We start from the raw sequence: 24893 nt of genomic DNA on the forward strand, positions 1-24893 counted from the left end.
AGCAGTGTTGCAGGGAAACCCAGCAATCCCTCCTGGGCTGTGTTCTGCCTGCAGCAGGTATTCAGCTGCCATGGCTGCAGAGCAGGTCTGCCAAGGAGCACAGCCTGCAGCCCCATCTGGAGAGTCATCAGCATGTACTGCACAGGACTGCCACAGCTCTGGCTGTCCTCACCTAGAGAAGTGTGATGTGTTGAAGGAGGAGTGTGTTGGATTCTGGACCTTATTTGGGATTTTGACTCATGCTTTATTGTGACTAATAAAGCCAGGAATTAGTTTATCCTGTGAGTTTAAGCAAAAAAAAAAAAAATGTTAACAAAATTGCTGACCAAATCAAGGGATCTGCTTCTAACCCTGGTGGTTTTACTGTTGCACTCCACTGATAATGATTTTTTTTTTTATCAACTGATATAAAGCTTTCCTTTATTCTGCATTTGTTCATGCCAGCTACAAAACCTTAATAATGCAAAGGCTCTCTTGTCTTATATCCCAGTGGAATTCAGGTTTAGTTCTGAAAAGATACAGTTTGGAGAAAGCTTCTTTCATCTGTTTTGATCTCTCTCTGTCCTTCCAATCTTGAGAAATAGGCAATAATGTCACATTTTTCAGGTAACCAAGACAAAAGAGAGAACAAGGGCAAAATAAAAATAAAAGGAAAAAAAATCCTATTGCCTTAGAATTAAGTTAGTCTTTAATGCCTTCATGGTAATACAAGTCTCCTATACATGCTTTTATCAACTCCATATATTCTCTTTATTTGATTATCATCTCTTACTCTTCTTAGGGGCTTAGAACACCTCTTCTTGCCCCAGTCTGAGCCATACATCACTGTTTTAGCCTCAAGCTTTCTTCCAAACTTGTCTGTACTCTTCAAAACTAGATCTAACACTATGAAAAGTATAAAATATTTTGAGCAGCTTTACACTTTCTCCCAAACTAACCATCCATCTTTTGAAGAATGTATTCCCTTCTCTGTCAAGCTCCCTCTTGCCATAACTTTTGAAGAGATTCCTTAAGTGGATCCATTCATTAGCAGCAGAAAAGGCAGGAGAAATTCCTGCAGCCCTGCTGTCAGCAAAGTTCTCTTGAGGCTGCTTGCTGGTTGGATGGCGAAGTAGTGAGGCTACGAGAGCTCATTTATCAAGGCTCTGCATCCACCAAGAATTATTTCTCCCCTTGGGCAGCTCTTTGACCACTGCTGCTGTCTACCCCCTACGGAGGCATTAGCTGAGGTTGTTCCTCTGTGCCAGGTGGAAGAACAGCTGGCAGCTGCAGCTGGACTGCTCACCCATTCCTCTGAAAGTCCATTGGAATGGCTGCTGAGCCAAGAACACAAATAGCAATAGCAGTGGCACTTGATACTGAAGTATTTCTTTCTTGGGTGGTGTCAGGGCATACTGACCCTGAGCTGCAGCAGTTGTCTGGCTCCCCAGATGTACAAATCCCTTCAAGGTGGGTTCAAGGAACTATTCTTTTCTTCACAGTGTAACTTGGTATTGATTGCTCTCCTTGCACCGTTTTACTTGGACAAGCAAGGAGATTATCTGTCTGTGCCATCCACTTACCTTGATTGTGCTTAAGAAATCACAGGGGTATAAATGTTGTGCAGCCTGAAGGTTGAGCTGAGACCACACAGCCTTGAATGCTTACATCTGTTGAGCTTCTGATACCTTCACTCCTTGAGATTCTCTGTTCGATTTATCTCCTGCTTCAGGGTAATGCCTTGCCCAGCCACAGCACTAAAAGATTGCAAAGGGGCAAATCTTTGACATTGGACTGAAAACCTGCCAGATTTGAAAAGCAGGAACTTTGAGGGTGTTTCTTTATTTGCCTTATTGACTAAAGTGCTGCAGTCTTGCCCATGTGGTGTTATTAGGCTGGCTGTGCTGAACCCTGCCTGCAGTGTTTTCACTTTCTGGTAGCTTCTATGCCATCAGCACATTTTACTACACAAAGGAGTGCTGGCTTACTGTGCAGTCCTTGCAATCATTTATATCCTTCTGTCTTCAGGGTGTAATTGTATTTATTTGTGTCACAAGGCTCCTTATCACAGTTAGTAATATAGCAAACCCTATTGAGCATCTCCTGAATATAAAGTTATATGAAGTATTAGCAGAGTGGTGAGTTGCTAACTGTAGGCAGTGTGGGGCTGTCTGCAGTGAAAGCAATGCATTTCTCTTCCCTTCCTTCTCTAAACCTCTTTCCTTCCTCTCTCCTATCCTCAGCAATCCAAACCTGGTGCAGCTTGAGACCATTTCCTCTTGTTCTGTCGCTAGCTAATTTGGAGAAGAGACCAACTCCCACTGCACTCAAACCTCCCTTTTAGGGAGTTGTAGGTTTCAATGAGCTCTCCCTTCAGCCTTCTCTTCTCCACGATAAACAACCCCAGTTCCCTCAGCTTGCTCCTCACCAGACCTGCTCTCCAGACCCTTCACCAGCTTGGTTGCTCTTCTCTGGAAATGCTCCAGATTCAATAGATTTCCAGCTGCCATTAATGCTAATTCTATGATCAAGCTGCAATACTTACTTATCTGGAGATTGTTTGCTTTCTTTACCATGATTAAGAAATTATAGTTCTTGAATTAAAAAAAAAAAAAAAAAAAAAAAAGCTTTGCATCCCTCAGGCATGGCCAGGAGCAAAGAGCTGCAAACCAATTCAATAAATCACCCTGTGGGAATGTGGCTCCACACAATCTAAAGCTTCAGTCATCAGGACACCTGACAGTGCACAGATTCTTTCATTTGAACATGGAAAAGACAAGAAACCTCACAAGAGCTCAAATACTGAATAGATACAACAAGCCAGCCTGGGTGTAAACAAAAATCTGAGCAGTAACAGTAAGGGGTGCTCCGAATCCTGAAGACCTCTTATTAATTTATAAAAATCTTTATAAATTAATTTGAACCAATCATGTGTGAATAGCATGGTTACAGAAAAATTAGATAATCAGCAGGGCTTTGAGTAGCCTGCAGAATGTGGAGAAAGCAGGCAGGAGGTCCAGCCAGAAGGCAATTGCAGTAGTCCAAGCATGAAATCATCACAGAATAAATGCTTTTGTTATAGGATCTGCTGAGATTACAGCCTGAGGTCCTATCTATGGCTGTGAATTAGAGAAAGCAATAAAAACTTGCTTTCTCTCCCTCAAGTTATTTCCTCTTTCTTCCATGTCCCTGCTAGTTAACTCTTTAGTGACAGTAAGTTCTGTCTTGTGATATTTGCTGGCATCCCATCTTCATGTGCCTGTCGTCTGCTGGGCTGTGGGCTGGGCTTGGCACACTGCAGTATTTATCAGCCTCTGTACTTATCAATTAACTTCTCTTTCCTCTTTTTAAATTCACCTTTCCTTTCTTGTGCTATAGGAGTACTACAAGAGTGCCATGACAGTTTTAGCTTGGGTTTCCAGTCTGTGCCATCCAGGGCTTTAAAAGATAAATTTGAGACTCGGACATAAAATTTGCAGTTTTCCTTACCTAACCAAATGATTTTCCCACAGGGTTTTGTCATGACTGTGCAGAAAGTGGTGTGCAGGATTATTGCAACTAATATTATTATTATATCCAACTAAAGGACTGGTTGGCTTCTTAAGGGAAAAGAAATTGCTGTGAAAGGAAAATAACAGTAAGGCTGAACTGCAAATCTGGAAGTGTAAATTCTGAATGGAAGAAACAAAGTTCAAGGAAGGCCAACTTCACTTGCTAAAGCACAATCTTGCCTTCATTTTCTCCAGGATTTACAGATAATTAGCACAGATGAAAACCAGGTCTTTGTGGCTGTTCAGGAGTGGTACCAGACAGACACCTACAACCTCTATCAGTCTGATCCCCAGGGTGTTTACTACTCTATCCTGCTGGAGAACGTCCGGAGCACGAAGCAGCCAGAGGAGAATGTCCTGATAGATATTCTGGAGGTAAGTCCTGGTTTCTTCAGATGTGTGTAGTCTGTGTGGAGTTTTAATTTATTTATTTTAAGTGTAATTAATTTTACATTCCTGTATTTGTCCATTATCTGGAATATAAACAGACCAGGATTTCTTAGTAGTGCACTATTGCTATTTAGCTATTTCCCTCCTGCTGTGCTCTCTAAGGTTCTTGGTGTCAGGTTCCAGGGATGTGCAAAGCCAGAACTGGCTGAGGATTTTTTATTTTTCTTTAAGCATATTGAAGAGTGAAGCTGGCATCACAACTTATTATGGGAGCAAGAAGTTGTGCAGCTGCCTGCATGCAGATGTTCTACTTCTAGGTAACTCAGTGATACATGGCCTGACTTAGAGGAGGACATCTTTTAGCCAAGAGGCTCTTAAATAGTAAATCCTGTGAGCCTTGTGCTAGGTTATGTCAGCTCTGATACAGCTGAGAACCAACACAATTGATATTGGGCAGCAAATCCTGTGGTTCCAAGAGGCGTCTTGTGCCAGCAGCACGTGCTATGAGACAAACTCTCCTGTAAATGAATCTATCTTGGTTCCTAACATCAGTGCTCTTGGCAAAAACAAAGCACTCTGGTGTTTCTACAGAAGGGCAGCACAAACTGTTACCAGTTCTGTTCCTGTTGATGATGACATTTAAATGTAATCACGTGGACATTTGCTCTCCTTCTGTTCTTCCTTGTAGCACATAGGACTGGCCATTACCACATTATTAAACTAATGGACCTTTGGTCTGACCCAGTTTGGCCACAGTTATACTCTAATCTGCCTGGTGTTAGTCTGAAAAACCACAACATAATCTTGATAAGTGCTCCAGACTCCACTGGAGAAGGTTTGTGGTCATTCTGGATGCAAGCCACAGCCTCACAGAGATCTTAAATGGCTGCAATTGGACTCTTCTTGGGGAGGGGGGAAATGATAGTGAGTTTTTTCCACCTTATCTTCTCCGTCTTTGTTTAGCTTTCCTTCCTTTGTTGGAAGACCTAAAGGTCTGCCATTAGCAGTGGTTTTCTAGACTCTACGTTTTTAGAAATGAGGCTTCCTCAGGAGTGAAGCTTTAGGTTGTGTGGAGCCAGATTCCCACGGGTGATTTATTGAGAGTGTTAATTTGCAGCTCTTTGCTGCTGGCCACTCCTGAGGGATGAAAAGCTAAATGGGAGTCAGATGCAATCTCTACTGCCTGTCACCTGCAGCATGTCATTTCAGATCAGTCCTACAGAGGTGCCACCCCTGGCTGTCCTTTTGTCTGCAAGGGTTATTGAGTTAACTCAATTTCACTGGTGCCTTCAGAATTTCAGAAGGCTACTGAGGGCATATTTGATAATGTGCAAGAGACAAAGAGAGATGCCAGATGATTGTGTGTGCTGGATTAATTTGTAGGGTCACATTAAAAAGCAAATGTGCAAATGATAAAGAGTAATTGAAAGGCAGTGTGCACAGAGCCACACAGTTCAATTGTTTAGAGCTATTTCTGGAGTACAGTTGCATTCCAGGAGAACACTTTTGCTGACAATAAGGGAGCTCCCAGATAGGTTGTAGGAGAAATAATTGGTGTTCATCTTCTTTATTAGAATATGATCAAGTACTCATATATGCAGGTAATGCATGGATTATTCACATAGTACAAACCAGCTAATAAATAGAACACATATTGCAGTCCTTGAGGATGGGATTTTTTTTTCTCTAGTCTGAGTTTTCTCTGGACATTTTAATTCAAGTATCCCATCCCTGGAAGAAGAATCTTCAGTGCTACACAGAGATAGTCCTCAATGGTTGACAATTTCTCTTTTCACTAGTGCATAATTCTCCTTCAAATGTGCACTGTTCATCTTTGTTATCTTCTGCTGACCTCACTTCATCTGTTCCTTGTACATCTGACATAAAATCTTTTACAGGTTTCTACTTGTCTGCATTCATTTTCTTTTAGATACTTTATCTTTCTTTTTTTTTTTCAGTACCATTTTTCTTTTCCCATTGCATGTACGAAAGGTGAATAATTCCCAAATACTTGTTCAAAGAAGGCAAGGAAAAGAGAGGTAAAAGACTGTCTAACAAGAGCATGCCCTTGAAATTTGTGGCTGTACAAAAGGAGGATGCCCTTGAAATGGGATCAAGGGCTGCCAGTGGGAACCAGTCACAAATTGGACACAGGCATATTTGAAAAATGGCCATACTGAGGTAATGCTTCCAGGCTGGATCTTGTCCTGACTCCTCAAACAGAGGAGAGCTGTGTGTGTCACAGCACACATTTGTCAGGTTTTTTTTCCCATAACAGCAAAACATATATGTTGAAATTTTTATCACAAACAAGTGTTTGTTGTGCTTCAGTAACTGCTGCTGACAAACACTGTGGGGCCACCTGAACTGTGCTCCTTGCTACCAACTAGTGTAGAATATTGTCTGGTTGGAAAATCAGTCGTGTAACAGTGCAGCAATTAAGATGTCATAGAACAGAATAGCGCAGCAGAAAAGCTGTACAGAAAATAGTTTTTAAGGTACAAATTGGTGTTTTGGGGTTTTTTTTGAGGAATACTGAGGAATGCCTAACCCCTACTGTTTTGGAATATAGATGCTCCAAAACCTAATCCAAAAGTCCAAAGAAAAAAACAAGAGAAAAGTACTTTTGAATTTCCTTCTGTTCATCTGTCTTGGGTAGCTACTGCAGTGTTCATCAGAGTAACTGAACACTCCAGGATGCTGAAATGTCTTCTTTTCCTTGGCACTTTATTCTTATGTGAATCTCTTCCCTTCTTGAGAGAAAGATACTAATCACCCAATTTCAGATTAGGGATCTAAGTCAAGGAGCATAAAATGCAGAAGAATTTGGGTGCTTGTGCATTATGTTTGAATCTGGAAGACAGATTTGACACACAGCAGTCAGAGGCAGAGCCAGGCCTGTGTTTGCATAGGTCACAAGAGGGAAGAACATAGATAATGCCACAGAGGGGAGGGGGATTTTTAAAGCTGCCATTTTTTAAACACCATCATTTTATATTGGTTGTTATTTTTCAGGCTAATGCACCACTCCAAACATCATACTTCTGCACCTGCTCTGAAGATAGATACCTGAAAGTTATTTATTATTTCAAGCAGGGTTTCTGCCTTCCATTCCAAGTACAAGTGCTGAAGTGCTGCTCAGCTTTTATCTTGCACAGCAGCAGGGAGAGAATTTAACTGAGATGCTGGAAGAATTTTTTGCATATCTTGTCTGTGTCTGATAGATTCAAACACTTTATATCCCACATTCTAGAGAGGAAAGGTTATCCTAGTGCTTGGTTACTCTAGAGATGGGAGTAGGAATGAAGAAAAATTCTGCTATGCCATCATAATTGTTGTATTTTGCTGTAAAAACTACATGTCATATGATTAGCCTTCTGGCACTGAGAGAACTGTGGATCCTTTTAAAATACTTTCAGAAATACAAATGAGTTAGTAATTGTCTTCTCCTTCCTCCTTTCTCCCTTTCCTCATATCATTTTGCCTTCCTTATTTATTTGTTTAAGGTCTCATTCACTTTCCTGGTGGACACACTACCTGGGACACAGAGTTCCCAGCCAGAGAAGAGCATTTTAATCAGGGATAATCCTTGTTGTTGTTATGTATGTGCTGCTCATTAACTCTCTCTCCTGTATGCTTCAGGTCAGAGGTGTAAAAGGAGTCTTTTTGGCCAACCAGAAAATCGATGGCAAAGTTACAACTCTGATAACCTACAACAAAGGCCGTGACTGGGATTTTCTAAACCCTCCAGACATCGACATGAACGGCAAACCCACTAACTGCAAGCCTGTGAGTAGCTCTTCATAGCCTCTTTTTTTCTCTACAGTGCATGAGAATTGTTTGTCTAGTGGGATGTGCAGGAGTTCAGCAGCTGGGGAGCTTTGTGCTGAGTTTAGCAGCCAAGCTGGTATTGCAGGAGCAGTGCTGGTGCAGTCACCTTGTGTCAGCGCTTTCTGTGGCAGTGCATTTCATGGTTTAGGTCACTTTGACTCCAAGGGGACGTTTTGTCTTGTGTGCCAACCAGACCATCCCAGCTCAGCATAACCATGACCACAGGCATTTGTGCCTAGGTATCAGGGTGCATCAGCAGTCAAACAGAGCTTACCAGTGCCTCTGCTCTTTCCATCTTTCACGCTTTTTCTTTCATCTTCAACCAAAGGAACTCTCTGTTCCCTGTTGCTGGGAAATAAACACCACAGTTAACTGCATGAAAAAGTCCTTCCTTTTTGTAAGGTGATGTTATTTCAGTTTGTTTAAGATGTCCCAGCTACCCACAATATTTTGTTACTTGTGAGGCTGCACTGAAATCCTTGTATTTTTCTTACTGACTCTGCCTCCAGGGACTCCAAGCTCTGCATTGCTCAGTGAAATGTTTTTATCCTCCTGCTACAAGAGCTTTGATCCCTCTCCATGTAGCAGAAGTGGAGGGCTTAGAGCTACTGCTTCCCTCTGGAAGAGTTCAAGACTGTGCTACACAGTTCAAGCCTGCAGGGCCTAATCCAGAGCTCTCTGGGATGAGTGGAGGGCTGCAGTGGTAGCAGCGCTCAGGCAGTGCTGGCAGCCCACTCCTGGTCAAACTGCTGTGAGCAATCTGAACTTGGAGTGCCACTGCACGAGGAGCAAGAATCATAGAATTGTCAGGTTTGGAAGGGATCTCAAGGATTATCTAGTTCCAACTCCCCTGGCATGGGCAGGAACACCTCACTCTAGATCAGGTTGGTTGTTTAGGAAGGAGAGATTATCAAATATGTCCAAAATTCATTCTGCTACTTTTCATACCACTTTTTTTCTAAGAAAGAATCTTCGGTGTACAAAGTTGGGTTTCATAATTTTATCAACTACCTGGGACCAACAAAGCTGCAGTGATGTTGCTGTTGGGATGAGTTAGCATCTTTAGGCAATTATTGTGTCAGGGGGGATTTTAATACAATAATTTCATCTTGACTTCCATTAGTTTGGAAATGTTTTTTGCTGAGATATAGTGGCAGATTATGTAGGCATCACCAGAGATTCTTGTTAAAAAGCTAAAGCTGCTGTTTCAAACTGGACTTGGGCTAGATGGGAAGCAGCCATTCTTTCTCTCTACAAAGACATACATTGCTGAAGATGCTTTCTGACTGAGCTTTCATTATTGTAGGAGCATAACTATTACCAATTATTTTTAAAACATGTCTGCTTCTTCCCCCACAAGCCTGACTGCTACCTTCACCTCCATCTCCGCTGGGCAGACAATCCCTACGTGTCAGGAACAGTCCACACAAAGGACACTGCACCAGGGCTCATCATGGGAGCAGGTAAAGACATGAGATTTTGTTTGTAAGACCTGAAATGTGAGAGTGGCTCTTTGCAGCTCTAGTCTTTCACGTTTGTAGCAACATCATGCTGCAAACATTACCAGTATAAGGCTTTCCCTACAGAATAATCCTTTATGGGATGTCTTAACCAAACAAGTTAATTGAAGTCCCAGAGCTGTGCCTGCTAGGACAGTTCTGTAAGAGGTGCCTGGACATATTCTGCTTCTCTGTGCTGGGTAGTGTCTCCTTCCCCTTCAGTGTGGTATGGAGGAGTGATGGTGGCTGAAGGCCTTGTCCTGCTTGCTTTTTCTCTGGAAGTGGGGTGTAGGGCTTTCACACCATGAACAGCCCAGCAAATCCAAGCAGACAGTGGCCAAGCCTTTGCTCTTTAGTCTTAGATACAGATGGTTTTTTTTTTTTGGTTAACTCCTTTCTGACTAAAGAGAGATGATGTGAAAGAGGCAAATGTGTCTCTGTGTCAGGGACAATGCTGATTGTGGCTTCTCCATTGTCACATATGGAGCCATGGTACTGTGAGGTGGAATTTCATGAAAGGAATTCCTTTACTGTGTTGGCTACTCCTCAAGAAAAACATCCACAGCACTGTTTTACTCTGTACCTTTGTGATTCATCTGTTCATTTCAGCTAATTTTCTGTTTCTTTGATTCAAAATTATTGAACTGTTAACTGTTCCAGGAGCTTTTTCCAGATGGATAATTGTATTCTTATTTGATGGATTATGTTCAGGTAAAACACAGACGTGCTGCCTATCTCTTTGTACAAGGGATATCTGATTTCCTCACTGGTGGTTTCTGCTTTAGCTTGCACTAGTCCCTTGTGAATGGTTTGCTAAACTGAAAATACCCTAAGAACATCAAGGTGAGCAGATCTGCTGTTTAAAGAGAATGACAGCTGCCATTCCTTCAATTTAACTGAAGACTTCAAGTTTTTCCCTAGTGTAAATGCAGCTTAAAATATTTCACTGGAGGCAGACCTGCCTGGTGGAATCCTGCTCTGTTTTACTGACAGGAATGAGATGAATTTACACAGAGCCTTTGTGGACACATTTCTGTGAGGTATTTGATTCACAAATTAGGTCTTCCAGTATTACAAAACCACCTTCTGTCTCAGGGATGGTATTTCACATAAAGATAGAAGTATTCTAAGTAAATTCTCAATTTTAGCCTCGGCATATTGTACCTGAATGCCTTTTAGCAGGAATTTCAGTGATGAGGTTTAATGAATTAGTCCATTACTTTATTTCATTTTCTCTGTCCCTGTGTCATGTCTGATGTGGTGAGCTGATGTTTATTTGTTTTCTTTTGGGTGGGTTTCGTGGAGGTTTTAAGTGCACAGTTCTCTGAGGCAATGTTAGAGACAGCAGAAAGTATTTTGCCTTGAATTCCTTCTTAGAAAAAGGTGTGGGTTTATCACTCTGCCATTGTCTCACTGTACCAGCTAGTTAAACTAGTCAACAACTTTGCTCAGTGTGAAGGTGAGGGAGTCAGAGTCTTTTTGATGATACCCAGATGTCATCACCAAGTGAACTAATGTTAAATCTGACCTGATTGTGGAGCAGCTTATAATAAAATAGAAGTACCCTCACTCATAGCAGCTAGCTGAAAAGCTGGGATGGATGGTGTGAAAGTGGAGTAATTTCCCAAGAGTAGTGCAGTATGGCCTGTCTCTGGTGCTGCAACACAGCCAAGGGACTTACGCTGGAGTCTTAAACACTTTAAAGAGCAACTGCATCCTCCTGCCAACAGATGACCTGAATCAACTCTGACCTTGACATGCATTTATATGATTTGGATGCTCAGGTCATCTGGATTCAGTGCATGTGTTCAGTCTTATCTGATATCCTTGTAAACTTACACTTCTTATCAGAAATATTTTGCTTGCAATGAGCTTGAATTTCTTCTGGTCTGATCCCTGAAACTGATAATCTTACGCAAATCAACAAAAGCAGCAGCTTCTTAACACATGCAGAAATCAGATTATTTGGGACACATCACACACTGTTGGAACTTTACTGTTAGATTTAGGGAGTGCACATCTGGAAGTGACTGAAGATGATAAAGATCTGTAACTGTCAGCTGATCACAGGGTGCTTAGGAGCCATCAGGCCTTGTGCTGTGGGAAAGGGAAATGTGTTCTGAGGGTGAAGTAGTTAAATAGCTGCCAAGGGAGAGAGGGAAATATCAACACTCTGGCAAAATATTGTACAGAGACTTTATTAATAATAATAATAATATGTACAATTCTGATCATCAGCTTTCAGGACCAGGGAGCAGGTGCTAAGGACTACCTGGAAGTTGATGGAAATAGAGAATATTTACAAGAGGAACCTCATTAGCTGAGAAAAATAAAGGACAATAAGGAATATGTTTGGTTTCTTTCCTGAAAATGTAACTCTAGGGTGGAAAGAAGGGATGTAAGAGAGTGCATAAGAACTGGAAATGAGAAAACAGTTTCTAACCATAAGAATTGTAGAATGGTTTTGGTTGGGAAAGATCTTTAAGATTGATGGGACTGAAAGATCTTTTCCAACCAAACTCCAACTAACTCTAACTCTTCCAGTATAACTCTACCAAGTCTGGTGCTAAACTGTGTCCTAAGAGCCATGAAGTTAGAATCATAGAATCATTAAGGTTGGAAAAGACCTCTGTGATCATCAAGTCCAAAGGTCAACCCAACACCAAACCATCTTCTCAATAAGAGCAGTGTGGTTACCAATCAAATAAGGAAAAACATAACCAAAAAAATCCCTTTAGCAAGGAGTTTGGCTGCTTCATAGAAAGCTTATAGAGCACAGCTGCTTGTGCTAATGGAAGACCTAACTGTGACTTAAGGACAGTTTTGGTACTGTGCTTGAAAATCAGGGCACAGAGACTACTGAATATTGTTTTAATTTAAGTAGTAATTAACTGGTGAAGAGCATTAATGCCTAAAGCATTTGGGGAAATGCAGTAATAGGATGTTAAAATGGCATCTTTCTGAACTCATTTACAAACAAAAATTCCACTCCATTAAAGTTGCATAAATAGTTCTGGGAAATGCATCTTTGTAGCTTATGTATATAGAGAGATATAAATTGAGCAGGCAGAATACTAAATTTTACAGCTGCACATTAAAGTGTTCTTTTAAATAACTGCTTTGCTCCCTTTAAGAGATGCAATAGGATTTTGCATTTACATTGGGTCTTCATGCATTTCAATCTTGGCAACAGCTCCTATTTCTCACAGCATCAGTTATGAAATGTGTGTCAATTGATGTGTAAATTTTTGCCATCAACTCTTGAAGGGCTCTTCTATAGAAAATGTTTTGAGAAGTGTAGGTTTTTTTTTTTCCAGGTCTTAGCTCACAATAACAAGCTGCCAGTCCAGAGGGCAAATCAAGCAAGCAGTGAATTCTGCACGTTCACAGGGAGCTGAGGAAGTGTTGAGAAACTTGAGTTTACTTTTTGTCCTATCAGGCTCAAATACATTGCATACATTGTGAGGTATATGTCTGTGTGTGTGCTCACGTTGGGATGTATCTGTGTGTGCATATATTGGAATATATCTGTGTGGGTGTCTGCTCATATTGTGATATATCTGTGTGTGCATACACTGTGATGTATCTGTGTGTGCACACATTGTGACTGGTGGTTACACCCAGCTATTTATATACCACACAAGTGAGATTTCATACTGTTACCCTAGTCTCACCTGTTTTCTTTCCTCATCTCTCCTGCTTCAGAGGATCTGATAATTTTCATCTTATTTCTCCTCTAAAACCCTGCAAACCTTATATTTAACTGGAATTCCCCTGGAGGATATAATTTAAAAGGAGTATTGTGCTATGATTGCTTCTCCCCTGGGAGTCTGTCAGCTGCCTGGTGGTTTAGTAGTTTGCTGTTTGAAATACTTCATGTTAAAAGGTGGACATCTCTACCTGGGGTCTGCTAAGATCATCTTCCACAAGTCTGTTTCAACACTTCTGTTTGCTCTGCAGCAATTTAATTGCTAGCTGCTGTTCCTTGGTGCTTTTTGTCAATATATTCAGAAACTTCCTGACCAATATTTAGGTAAATCAAGTAATTATTTTATATTTACACATTGCTTTTTTTCAACCTCCCTGTCCCCTTTTTGCAATGTTAGGTGTTTCTGCAGATTCTGAATTTCACTCCCACATTGTGAAGTCTTGCAGATAAAACGTTTTAACAATTCAAGTTCCAGATGAAAAAACTTGCAGACTGTGGTTAAGGTTGGGGCACAGCTTGATGGGCATTTCAGAATTCTGTCTTAGATATGTGGGGGTTTAGAATAGTTTGCCACCAACAAAACCAAAACGTTGATTTGACTTCTGCATTTCAGCTTCCTTGTTGCAGACTATGGACAGCAGTGTAAAGGAAGGAGTTAAAAGTGTACATTATGGTTTTAAAAGGCTTTGTCTGGTGCGACCAGGAATGAAGCAAGCCAGCTGATCATCAGTTTAATTCTTTCTCTGATCTGGAAAACTTCTCACTGATGTCAGATCCACTCTCCTGCTCATGTGAACACAACCCTTATTTCCCCCTGTTTTGTGACAGGTAACTTGGGGTCCCAGCTGGTTGAGTATAAAGAAGAGATGTACATAACTTCTGACTGTGGGAAGACATGGAGGCAGGTAAGAAAGAAATCAGCAAAGGCTCTTGGAGATGGTGTTGATGTACTAGGTGTGAGGAATGTAATAATGCTTAACTCATCTTTACAATAGCCACAATTTGGTGGCTGTTACCAGCCCTGTTTGGCTTGGAAATTTGAAGAGATGAAGATGATTTGCAAGGACTCAAATTGGTTGAGTTGTCAGGTTCTGCTGAAATTTGAATGTTTTGGTCTCTTCTAAAGAACCTTGTATAAACCCCACAGCGTTTAGGTTTTTAATAATTGAAGTGATCTTTCTATGCTAATGATGATGTGGACTTCGCTAGGTCTTGCAATACAAATATTCCAAGATAAAAGACATGGTTTAGGTAGAAAGGCAGAAATTCTTCAGCTTTGTAGTCTGAAAACTGGTATTTAAGCTAAAACTGTGCCCTTTGTCCTAGTTCTACAGGCCACTGTAAACAGTCCTCTCCACCTTTCTTGTAGACTTTCTTCAGGTACTGGAAGGCTGCTCCAAGGTCTTCCCAGAGCCTTCTCTTCTCCAGGCTGAACAACCCCAGTTACCTCAGCCTGTCTTTGTAAGAGAGGTGCTCCAGCCCTCAAGTTTTAGCACAACTCTTTGGGTAGGTTTAAGTCTTTGACTTGGACACTGCAGTTGTCTCTAGTGTCTGTGAGTAAATTTCTGTGGAGCATGTTTCTCTAGGATCATTCAAATGTGTTGACATTATGATTATAAAGCACATAACATGCTAAAAACGTTACAGAAGAAGGAAAAACACAGAAATAGGCTCTAACAATCTAGTGCTATAGTGGCTAAAGTGGCTGGCTCCTAGTAAGGAACATAATAAATGTATTACCTGGCTCTAGTTAGTGGAGAGGCATATGTCAGTATTCATGGCTGACTGTGAACATGCATGTCTCATGTTCTTGGGTTTGAACTTCAGCTCTGACACTGGGACCACCTTTGCCTAAAAGCTTTGCAAACTGTTTGTCTTGGGTTTGTTTCCAGAAAGCAGAGAGAAATGTTTACTTTAGTGCTGAACTCCCCAGGCATGAAAGCCTCTTTTTCATGTACTGAAGGTGAAGAGTTGCTTTCATGAGGAGTTTCATGCATTCCGCTTATGAAGCATTTGAAATGCGTGCAAGAAGAGCCTGACCTAAAGTTGGCATTAGTATGCCTGCATGTGCCAAAGCTGGGGTGCATGAGGAAGGGCCATCCAGCTTTTCTGGGAAACCCTAATTTGGATATAGTGATGCAGAGACCAGCTTCCCTTAGCCTCAGTATGCCAGTGAAGCTTTTGGAGGTGTGGCCCAGTCATGAATACTGTTTTGGCTTGGTTTGAGCAAAAGGTCAAAGTTTAGAGGATCAAAACTCTGCTGATCTCATCCTTGTGAAGTGCATCTAAAGTTAAAGTCTGTCCTTTATTGAATTCTCTTCTAAACTATGCAGCTGCATAGAACAAGCAGGTAGGACAACAAATGCCTCTGATCACAGGGGTTTGCTGTAAGATGGCAACACTGGAAAACTGCTGAGACCCTTGAAGCCCTAGGATTCCCTTAATGTGCTCTTGCTAGATGAGAGGAGGATTGACTTCTCAACCTAAAGCCAATGCTTACTGTTTTTGAAGTAATTGTGAGTGTTCTTTATAAGATGCTTTTGCCCCACTCCAGTCTTGCTTGCTAAATCCACTAAAGGAAGCATTTGGTATTACCAGAAAAGGCAGCCTTTGGTGTTGGCAGTATTTCTTCATTCACAAGGCAGAGTAAATGTAACCTTTATGTCTTTCACCTTTGCTTTGCCAAAGAGTGTAGGAGGCTTCATGTTTGTCTATTAGGTGCTAAGTGTGTGCAGTAACTCTCTTTATCATCTGCTCTTCTGTTAAATGAACTTTCACAGGTTAGTAACAGGAGTAAACCCTGTATCAAAACAGATTTCAGATGCAGAAAGGGACATTCTCTACCTGGTCATTTATTTTAGTTCTGCTGGTGACCTCTGAAAAATGAATGAAAATAATTTAGGTAACGTTGAATCCTTTGTGCCATGAAATCAATATTACATGTGTTCTGGGTCAGAGCTCAGAGAGGCCTCTGTGTGATGGCATGAAGTTTGAATTGAAGTAAACCATTGACACCAGGAATGCAACATGCTTGCACCAAGTGTTTCAAGTTCTGCAGAGTCTGAAGAGCATGAGAAAGTCACAGACAGCTTTTTGTTAGAATTAGACTGCAAAGCATTTTATTCTGCAAGATACAGAGAATATGGCAAACACCGAAGTGAGGTGATAGGTCACTTGGTGATATATAATAGGAAAGAATGCAGAATGCATACTGTGGGAAATAAAAGGTCGGGTTAAAATCACTTCAGACAGTTTAATCTGATTGTGATTTGAACCTGAACATTTTCTGATTCACCTGCTTAACTTTATTTTCTTTTACAGCTGGGAGAAATATAAGAGTTAAACTGACTTTGGTGTCCTTTTCAGTTTGAAGTGCAGACAGTACAGAACAGAAGTTTTTTAATCCTGGTTGGCTCATACATTTTATTTCTGCTGGTTTGTACATTTGCTTAGCTGGCCTTTTTTTGTCTCACTCGTAGGTTTTTGAAGAAGAGCATCACATCTTGTACCTGGACCATGGTGGAGTTATTGTGGCCATCAAAGACACTTCTATTCCTCTGAAAATACTCAAGTAATCCTACAGTCCATTAGAGTAGAGCTATTGTGTATGCAAGACCTCAGGCACAGTTCAGACTTTAAGATGAGCATTGGCTCATAGCATGTGGTTATGTGTGAAGTGCAGGTGGAGTCACCTTAATTTAGCATTTATTAAGTCAACAAAATGCAGGTGGATGTTTTCTTAAAGGTGACTTTATGGTGCTGAAAGCACCATGGACTACTGCATTAATCATGATACATTTTTCTTGCATCAGTGTTGGCAGACAAATTATTATCTTCAGCATACAAAACCTAAGAGATCTTTATCACTTGGGACTAGCTTTGGTTTTGTGTGATACTGTGTATACTGAGAGGAGCTAGGCTGTGTGTTTGGTTAGCTAGAATGGAAGCCATCCTTAACCTGCTGTGCAAAAGCCCTATAAGAAAAGTGCAGAGTAAAAGAGACCCTTTGATTCATAACTTCTGGGTGCACAGAGTGTAATATCAGCATCTTATGCAAACTTTGGAGTGGATGGTACCAATTGTGAGGTGCCATCACCTTGGTGCCTGCAGTTATATGGCACCTCCCACATTTCATCAGTTGGATTATTCTGCCTCTCAGGGCATTCCTGGCCTGTGCTTAACAGATCTCTAGTTCAGAGACTACCACAAGAAAGAATGAAGTGGGAATTAACTTCCTCTTGAACCTACAAAGTAGCAAGATACTTTGTGAGTAGGCTTCAGTTTTCACCTGCTAAAGAATCCCATGGTTGTGGCAAATTTATTATACACCTCTGTCTATGTTGCTGAGAAAAGATCACAATAATATGATGCCCTGCCCAGGGATATTGTGTGTTATTGGTCAGAAATCCTGGGCTGTGATAGTGAGGAGGGTTTTTCTTATTTTCAGTGAATGAATTCTGGTTTGTATAATAAGAGCTGCAACTGAAAACCATTTCTGCTTCTCCCCAGGTTCAGCATAGATGAAGGCCAGACGTGGAGTACTCATAATTTTACCAGCACATCAGTATTTGTAGATGGGTTGCTCAGTGAACCTGGTGATGAGACACTGGTCATGACGTAAGCTTCTGCTTTCATCTGTGTTTTTCAGGGCTCTCTTTTCTTATGCAGTTAAGCATGGTTTTAATGGTGGATGTTTGAGATAGTCCTTGGGTCAGTGGCTTTTGCTTCTTGAAGTCACACAGGTGTCTGAACAGCCCTAGTATGCAGCCTGTCTTGGAAGCTACCTGAGTGCAGTGTTTCAGATTGAAAACTTGAAGTGAAATTTTGCAAGATTCCAACCAGAGAGAGAGCAGATACGCAGCTGAGAATCGTAGCTAAAAAATAGCTGCTTCCTGCATTCCTTCTGTTCTCTACAGATTCTTAGGCAGACTTGAAAAATGTCAAATATCTCTCTTGTCCTCTTGTGAAAATTGTCTTCGTGGTGTAAACAACTAAATTGGTGTCCTAGCAACTAGCATCACAGAGCTAACAAGTAACTAGAACAACACTGTACTAACATGTTTTCATTCTGTGCAGGGATGGAGGCAGATGCTGTGAATAGAGTTAAAAATAAGCACATTCAGCAACTCTGTTTGTTTGTCTTTTTCCAAAGAGCCAGAGACATCTGGTTATGAGCTTTTATGGCTTTGCTTTATCTCTAGGATAAATGTTAATATTTTAGAAGTGTCTGAGAGTTAAAACCTGCCTTTCCAATTAGGAAGAAAGGCACAAGCTGACTGCAGCAGGGAAAGGAAATGCACTCAGGAATGTGCAGGGTGGTGGTGTGTTCCTACCAGCACAGCTTGTGCCATCCTTCATACTGGAGCTCAGCATTCGTGACAGGCTTTCTCTCCTAGGAGTTACAAATAGAGCTTTGACATGTACCAGAAACAATTTCCCCAAGAAGGAACAGTGAAAATAGCCCAGACTGGAGTTTTGTTTCTTCCCCTCTTTCCCCTTCCTTCTTCCCCTCTTTCCCCTTCCTTCTTCCCCTCTTCCCCCTTCCTTCTTCCCCTCTTCCCCCTTCCTTCTTCCCCTCTTCCCCCTTCCTTCTTCCTCTCTTCCCCCTTCCTTCTTCCCCTCTTCCCCCTTCCTTCTTCCCCTCTTCCCCCTTCCTTCTTCCCCTCTTCCCCCTTCCTTCTTCCCCTCTTCCCCCTTCCTTCTTCCCCTCTTCCCCCTTCCTTCTTCCCCTCTTCCCCCTTCCTTCTTCCCCTCTTCCCCCTTCCTTCTTCCCCTCTTCCCCCTTCCTTCTTCCCCTCTTCCCCCTTCCTTCTTCCCCTCTTCCCCCTTCCTTCTTCCCCTCTTCCCCCTTCCTTCTTCCCCTCTTCCCCCTTCCTTCTTCCCCTCTTCCCCCTTCCTTCTTCCCCTCTTCCCCCTTCCTTCTTCCCCTCTTCCCCCTTCCTTCTTCCCCTCTTCCCCCTTCCTTCTTCCCCTCTTCCCCCTTCCTTCTTCCCCTCTTCCCCCTTCCTTCTTCCCCTCTTCCCCCTTCCTTCTTCCCCTCTTCCCCCTTCCTCTCTTCCCCCTTCCTTCTTCCCCCCTTTCCCCTTCCTTCTTCCCCTCTTTCCCCTTCCTTCTTCCCCTCTTTCCCCTTCCTTCTTCCCCCCTTTCCCCTTCCTTCTTCCCCCCTTTCCCCTTCCTTCTTCCCCCCTTCCCCCTTCCTTCTTCCCCCCTTCCCCCTTCCTTCTTCCCCCCTTCCCCCTTCCTTCTTCCCCCCTTCCCCCTTCCTTCTTCCCCCCTTTCCCCTTCCTTCTGTATCACCCTCCTTGTTTCTCCTACTGCTTCTAATTGGTTTTTCCCTTCAGGGTGAGGTTGCCTGCCCAGGGGTGCTCTGCCTGACATTGCAGTCCAGACCTTTTGTCACTGTCTGCCATAGGTCATGCTCTCCCAAACCTTCAGCTGAGCTGCTGCACATGAGTTAATCTGCAGTGATTTGCTGCTTTGAGAAATGTCATCTGCTCTTACACACTCCCTGGAAAAAAAAAAAAACAACACAACAACAACAACAACAAAAAAACCCAAAAAAACCTATTGTATCTTTTCTGGTTTAGTAGATAACATGTTTTGTCTTCTGGATAGGGCATGGTGAGATGAATTTGTGTGTGGTAATGACAATAAATTACTAGTATCTTTCAACCTGAAATTCAAGATCTTAATTAAAAGTCCAAGGTCAAAATCTGCATCAGTTAGGAGACTTAGCATAATTCTGAGGGGGGCAGGCAGTAGCTGAAGCAAAATTATGGAGCAGACACTGTTTCCTTTAAAGCTTCTGGAATAACCTCACAAAAGATGTAAGGAACGTTTGGCTTGTATGGAAAGTGGCTGTCACTGTAAGGTAAAGTCCTGGTTCCACTGAGGTTCTTTCAAGGATTTTATTTGCATTTAAAAAACAATCCACGAAGGGCTGAATCTGGGAGAGATGTTGAGAGGCCTGGCAATGCTGTGTCTGAGAGAGGCTTCTCATTCTTCAGCATGGGGAAATGGGGCACTTCCATTTGGAGTTCTGCCCTAACTTACCCTAACTGATAAGCTTTGCTGAAGAAGCAGGGGAATGTGAACCTGCTTGCCTCAGGTTTTTATTTCAGGTAAAGTTTTGTGTTTACTCCAAAACAGAGGGGAAAAAAAAAAAAAAACCCAGATGTTGACTTGTCAAAAGTTTTCATAACACTGAGTTGTCATCTGCCAGTCGACATCAATCTAAATCATTCATCCAAATCCCCTGCGGGATTCAAACTGTGTACGCTCAGATGCCAAGGAACAGATATTTTATTGCATTGTGCTCTGGACTAGACCTAGTTAAGATTTTTAGGAGTGGTAAATTATTCAAAACCTTTAGGAAACTCATTGTGTGTAGAAACCAATTTCCAAGTAGACCCAGTTTTAGGGAAGATAAGCAATAAAGTACTCACAAAGTTTAGGAAGCTCAACCTGTGTAAAAATGCGAAGAGCTCAAATCCACCTGGTATTGCTAAATGAAGAACTGAAGTTTGCCAAGTAATTTTCCTGAGGAATATATATTCATCCAAACAGTGCCTGGTCTAGCAGGCTCTCTTTTGTCCTAGGTTCTTTGAGAATGGAAGTTAGAGCAGCCCAGTCTTAGACTTGACTAGATCTTGTATTTGGGTAAAATGACTTAATAACACTGGACTGAGTAATGGCCTAACTCAGTGGAAAAAAGGAAGAATTTGTGTGTGTCTGAAATATCGATGTTCCTCTTGAAAGGAAGTAGTTCATGGAATGAAAGTTTCAGACCTGTTAAAATGACTTCTAAATCACAGTCCAGCTTCAGGGAGTGTTTCCCAAGCAGTGTAAATGCAGTAGGCACGATAACCATGGCGCTGCAGACCATGGCCCCTGGTAAAGGCAGGGAAGAGGTTACATAAAAGGACTGCTTGTCTTTGAGTCACACAGGATCAAAATCTTCTTTACAAGTAATTGAGTGTTTTTCCGGAGGGATTTTCTTTCTAAGGTCTCACAGAGTAACAAGATGCTGCTGGGAGTTTTCTGGCATCCCTGAACTGCAGAACTTCTGCATGTGCATTTTGCTCTCTTTAGAGCCTGGTGTTGCATTCCTGGTGTGTTCCTAGGTGATAAGAGAGCCAATGGTATCCTGGGATGCATCAAGAAGGGTATGTCCAGCAGGCATAGGGAAGTTCCTGTACCTCTCTACTCTGCCCTGGTGACACCACACCTGGAATACTGCATCCAGTTTTGGGCTCCCCAGTTCAAGAAAAACAGAGACCTGCTGGAGAGAATCCAACAGAGAACCACAAGGATGCTTTAGGGGACTTGAGCATCTCCCCTATGCAGAGAGACTGAGAGAGGAGTGGGGCTCTTTAGTCTGGAGAAGAGAAGACTGAGAGGGGATCTGATCAATGTGTATCAAGTGGCTGAGGGGTGGGTGTCAAGTGGAGGGGGCCAGGCTCTTTTGGGTGGTTCACAGTGATAAGACAAGGAACAATGAGTTCAAACTTGAACAGAGAAGATTTCAGCTCAACATGAGGAGAAACTTCTTCACAGTGAGGGTGACAGAGCCCTGGAACAGGCTCCCCAGGGTGGGTGTAGAGTCTCCTTCTCTGGAGACTTTCCAACCCCACCTGGATGCATTCCTGTGCAGACTACTCTAAGTGATCCTGCTCTGGCAGGGGGGTTGGACCTGATGAACTCTTGAGGTCCCTTCCAGCCTCTGATATACTGTGAGACTGTGATAATGAAAGCAAGAAAATAGTATGTATTAAACTTGATCAAAACAAGTTGGATATGACACTAACAGGTGTTAGGAGTTAGAAGAACCATCTGGATTTTTCCAACCCGATTCTGCTGGGAATGTCAACCTCCCCTTTAGCAACATCCCTAACAGTCAGTGTTACATGTTGTTGGTTGTCATGCCACACATGGGAGCAAACTGCCTTCCCTGCTGTCTCTGGGTGCCTCACTAGGTAGAAGGAAGCACTTCTCTGTGTTACAAATTCATCCCTAGCAACTTTCTCATATTGCAGTCCTTAAGGAAGCAGATAAATGGTAGATAAAGCCTCAGTATAGAAGAGAATAGCAGATTTCCCAAGGTGAAATCTAGGTTTTATTTACAGCTAAATTAATCTCTTGTTTGAGGTTATTGCTTAGTTCTGAAGTGCTTGTTCTGCTCTCTGCAGGAAGGGCGTACCCACCCCTCAATAGATGAAGGAAGCATGCAGAAAGACTGGAAGAGAATGGTGTAAAAAAAAAAAAATTGGAAAAGTAAACTGGTTCCTTTGTCCCAGTCTAGATTCCAGTCAGTGAGCTGAATGAATGCCCCTTTAAGGGCAAGTCCAGTGCTCTTCCTGGCATCTCTGTGGACACAGATAGTAGCTCTTGTCACTGCCAGCCTGTGGTTTTGGAGACAAGACCATGGGACTGTGCCTGTCTGTGCTCAGAAGAGGATCAGTGGGTAAAGCCTCATTTATTTTTTTTTTTCTTTCTCTAAAGTGTTCACAGCATGTTCAGAAGCATGGAGAAACGATGCTTTGCTAAAGCACATATGTAGTGCAGTTCCAGGGCAGGCCTGCAAATAGATTTGAATAAGAGGAACCCAAAGGTCAGGAATTGTGGTGGGTTGAAACTACCACAGGAATCCATATCTTGTAAAAATCTTTTATCACTTTGTCCCTATTTGAAGGAGGGCAAAAGGGCAGAAAAAAGGTGACATCAGACTTTTTCACCAAGTTAAAGTCACATTGTGTCATTTTGAGCCCTTGTGTGAGTGTCTGCAGCCATGGTGCTCTAACGTCTCGGTCAGGGAGGCAGCTCCGTTTTAGTTTCTAGTTCTAACAAGTGGTGATGATATGGACATCAGAACAGTAAAATTGTCCAGTCATTTTACTTAATTCTGGTTGTGGCCTTGAACTCCATTTGGCTACATTTTGCTCTCAAAATGAAGGAGCTACAATTTCTGTGAGCATAGGCAATTAATTCTGTCTCTACCAGGTGAAGTTTAAATGAAGAATTTCTTGCCTATGACAAGAGAGAATTGATTTTTAAATATGTGAGCAGGTAAAACCCCAAAAGTATTAGCTAAAGAGTTCATTATAAAATTTTCTAAGTGTTTCAAATGAATTTGATCTTCAAATAAGATGACAGCAGAGAGCTGGATGATACAAAGCTCTTCTCTACAGTGCCCTGTTTCTCTTTAAATGAATCCATTCTGTTCACTGTCCACCTTGTATTTACTTCTGCATAAGGCATCATGCTAGGCATTAAACCTTTCCAGACAGCTTTCAAGTTAACAGGGATTTGCCAAGCAGATGGAAAAAAAAAATGTTGGTGGTAATTCACAAACATCATGGATCCACTGAACTTCTGGCTGAAATGGGAACACTCTCATCCTGCTCCTCCCCAGCAGCTCTCAGAAACTAATCATCTGTTTCCATTCTTTTTATTTTTTCCTGAAAACAAAAACCTGAAACCAAGATGCTTTGGCATAAAAGAGTAATTGCCATTCATTATTTTTGGGGACAGGAAACAACGAGAAAACATATTTTGCTTCAATTTCAACTAAATTGTTTCCTCCTCTCATTTTTCACTTTTGGCAGCCAAACCGAAACGAAAACCCAACCCCAAAACTCCTGCTTTTCTCTTCAGTGCATTCAGCATATGCATGTGCTTGTAGTTTAAGGCACTTAAATCACAAGTGTCCCAGCTTATTTGAACATGATCTGTTGTGTACACAAGCACCATCTATATGCAGTTGCGTTTTGGAGGCAGGTGTCTGCTCCTGCACATGGAAGCATTCATCATTTCTGTAGCTGCAATTTGGGAAGGCCACTGAAAATGTGACCTCTGGTACATTCTTTGGGGGAATTAGAAAAATATGCTGAATTCTGATCTTGATGTATAACAGACTGCAGCTTGAATCTTACATCACTTTCATCCTCTTCACTAATATGAACCCTTTGAATAGTTTTTGTTGATTTTACAATGGTGCAAAGGAAGCAAAGACAACTGTTGGAAAGGAAGCATGCCTATAAAGATTCATCTGATGTTTTCCTTTTGCAAATGGTAGACTTTCCATAAAACCTGCTCTTCTCCATATCCCTCCATATCCCTGTGGAAAATATTTCACTAATAACATTTGTGAGTTAAGGAGAACACTGCCTGTTGGCAGTGGTCAGACTAGAGAGAAAAAGTGCATCCTTCCATGCCAGGACTTCATCACTTTACTCCTTCAGCTTGGTGATTTCCTTGCTGTGGCATGAGGAGGTCATGTGTCTTGCTGTGTGTTCAAAGGCACTGTCATGATAGGAGCTACAACAGGCAAAACAGGAAGATTGTCACATTTATTTGCTTTGTCAGTTAGATTGTCATGTTCTGTAGTCAAGATCTAAGTGAGCTCTTTGAGCTCACTTAGAAACTTCCAGCACACCATTCCTTTTGGGCCAAAGACAGCTGAGAAACTTGCTGCTGGTTTAAATGTAAATGGCCTCTGATATCTCATGACTGTAAGGTAGATTAAGTGTTCAATCTGAAATTGCAATGGGGCTTAAAAATAATAGGGAAGTGTGACAGTTCTAAAGTATTCTAACAGTACAGTAACTCCACTGACAGTTGTGACTGCTACTGATAGGATTTACTGCAGGAGAGGAAGCCATGGATGGGGAGCAAGATCCAAATACCACTTTTTAGTGTAGCTCTGTGACTGCTGCCATTTAAATGAACACTTTCCAGGAGATAAACTGAAATTTGTTCAAATAATTAACTAGCATTTCTGAGTCTGATTTCCTTTCCCAGCTTGGCCATGTGCTTGCTGTTGGATTAGGAGGTTTAAATCCACAAAGAATTTCAGGGACCTGCCTTTTTGCACGTGCTTGGTGTTTTTGCTTAGGTGCTGCCTGGAAGTTAGGTGTTGTCCAAGAGAGAGACACT

At 41.9% G+C, this 24893-nt stretch overlaps 1 protein-coding gene across 1 annotated transcript in view; it reads left to right on the top strand.

Annotated features, from left to right (window-relative positions):
- Positions 1-24893, top strand: part of SORCS2 (sortilin related VPS10 domain containing receptor 2) — a 535405-nt gene that overhangs the window by 471876 nt on the left and 38636 nt on the right. Inside the window, exons 9-14 of the mRNA XM_054391420.1 lie at positions 3726-3905; positions 7563-7709; positions 9112-9214; positions 13788-13864; positions 16439-16530; positions 17469-17576. Coding sequence (XP_054247395.1) covers positions 3726-3905; positions 7563-7709; positions 9112-9214; positions 13788-13864; positions 16439-16530; positions 17469-17576 — 707 coding nt within the window. The remainder of the gene's footprint in view (positions 1-3725; positions 3906-7562; positions 7710-9111; positions 9215-13787; positions 13865-16438; positions 16531-17468; positions 17577-24893) is intronic.

The sequence above is a fragment of the Indicator indicator genome, chromosome 23, assembly GCF_027791375.1.
Source record: "Indicator indicator isolate 239-I01 chromosome 23, UM_Iind_1.1, whole genome shotgun sequence".
Classification (NCBI taxonomy): domain Eukaryota; kingdom Metazoa; phylum Chordata; class Aves; order Piciformes; family Indicatoridae; genus Indicator; species Indicator indicator.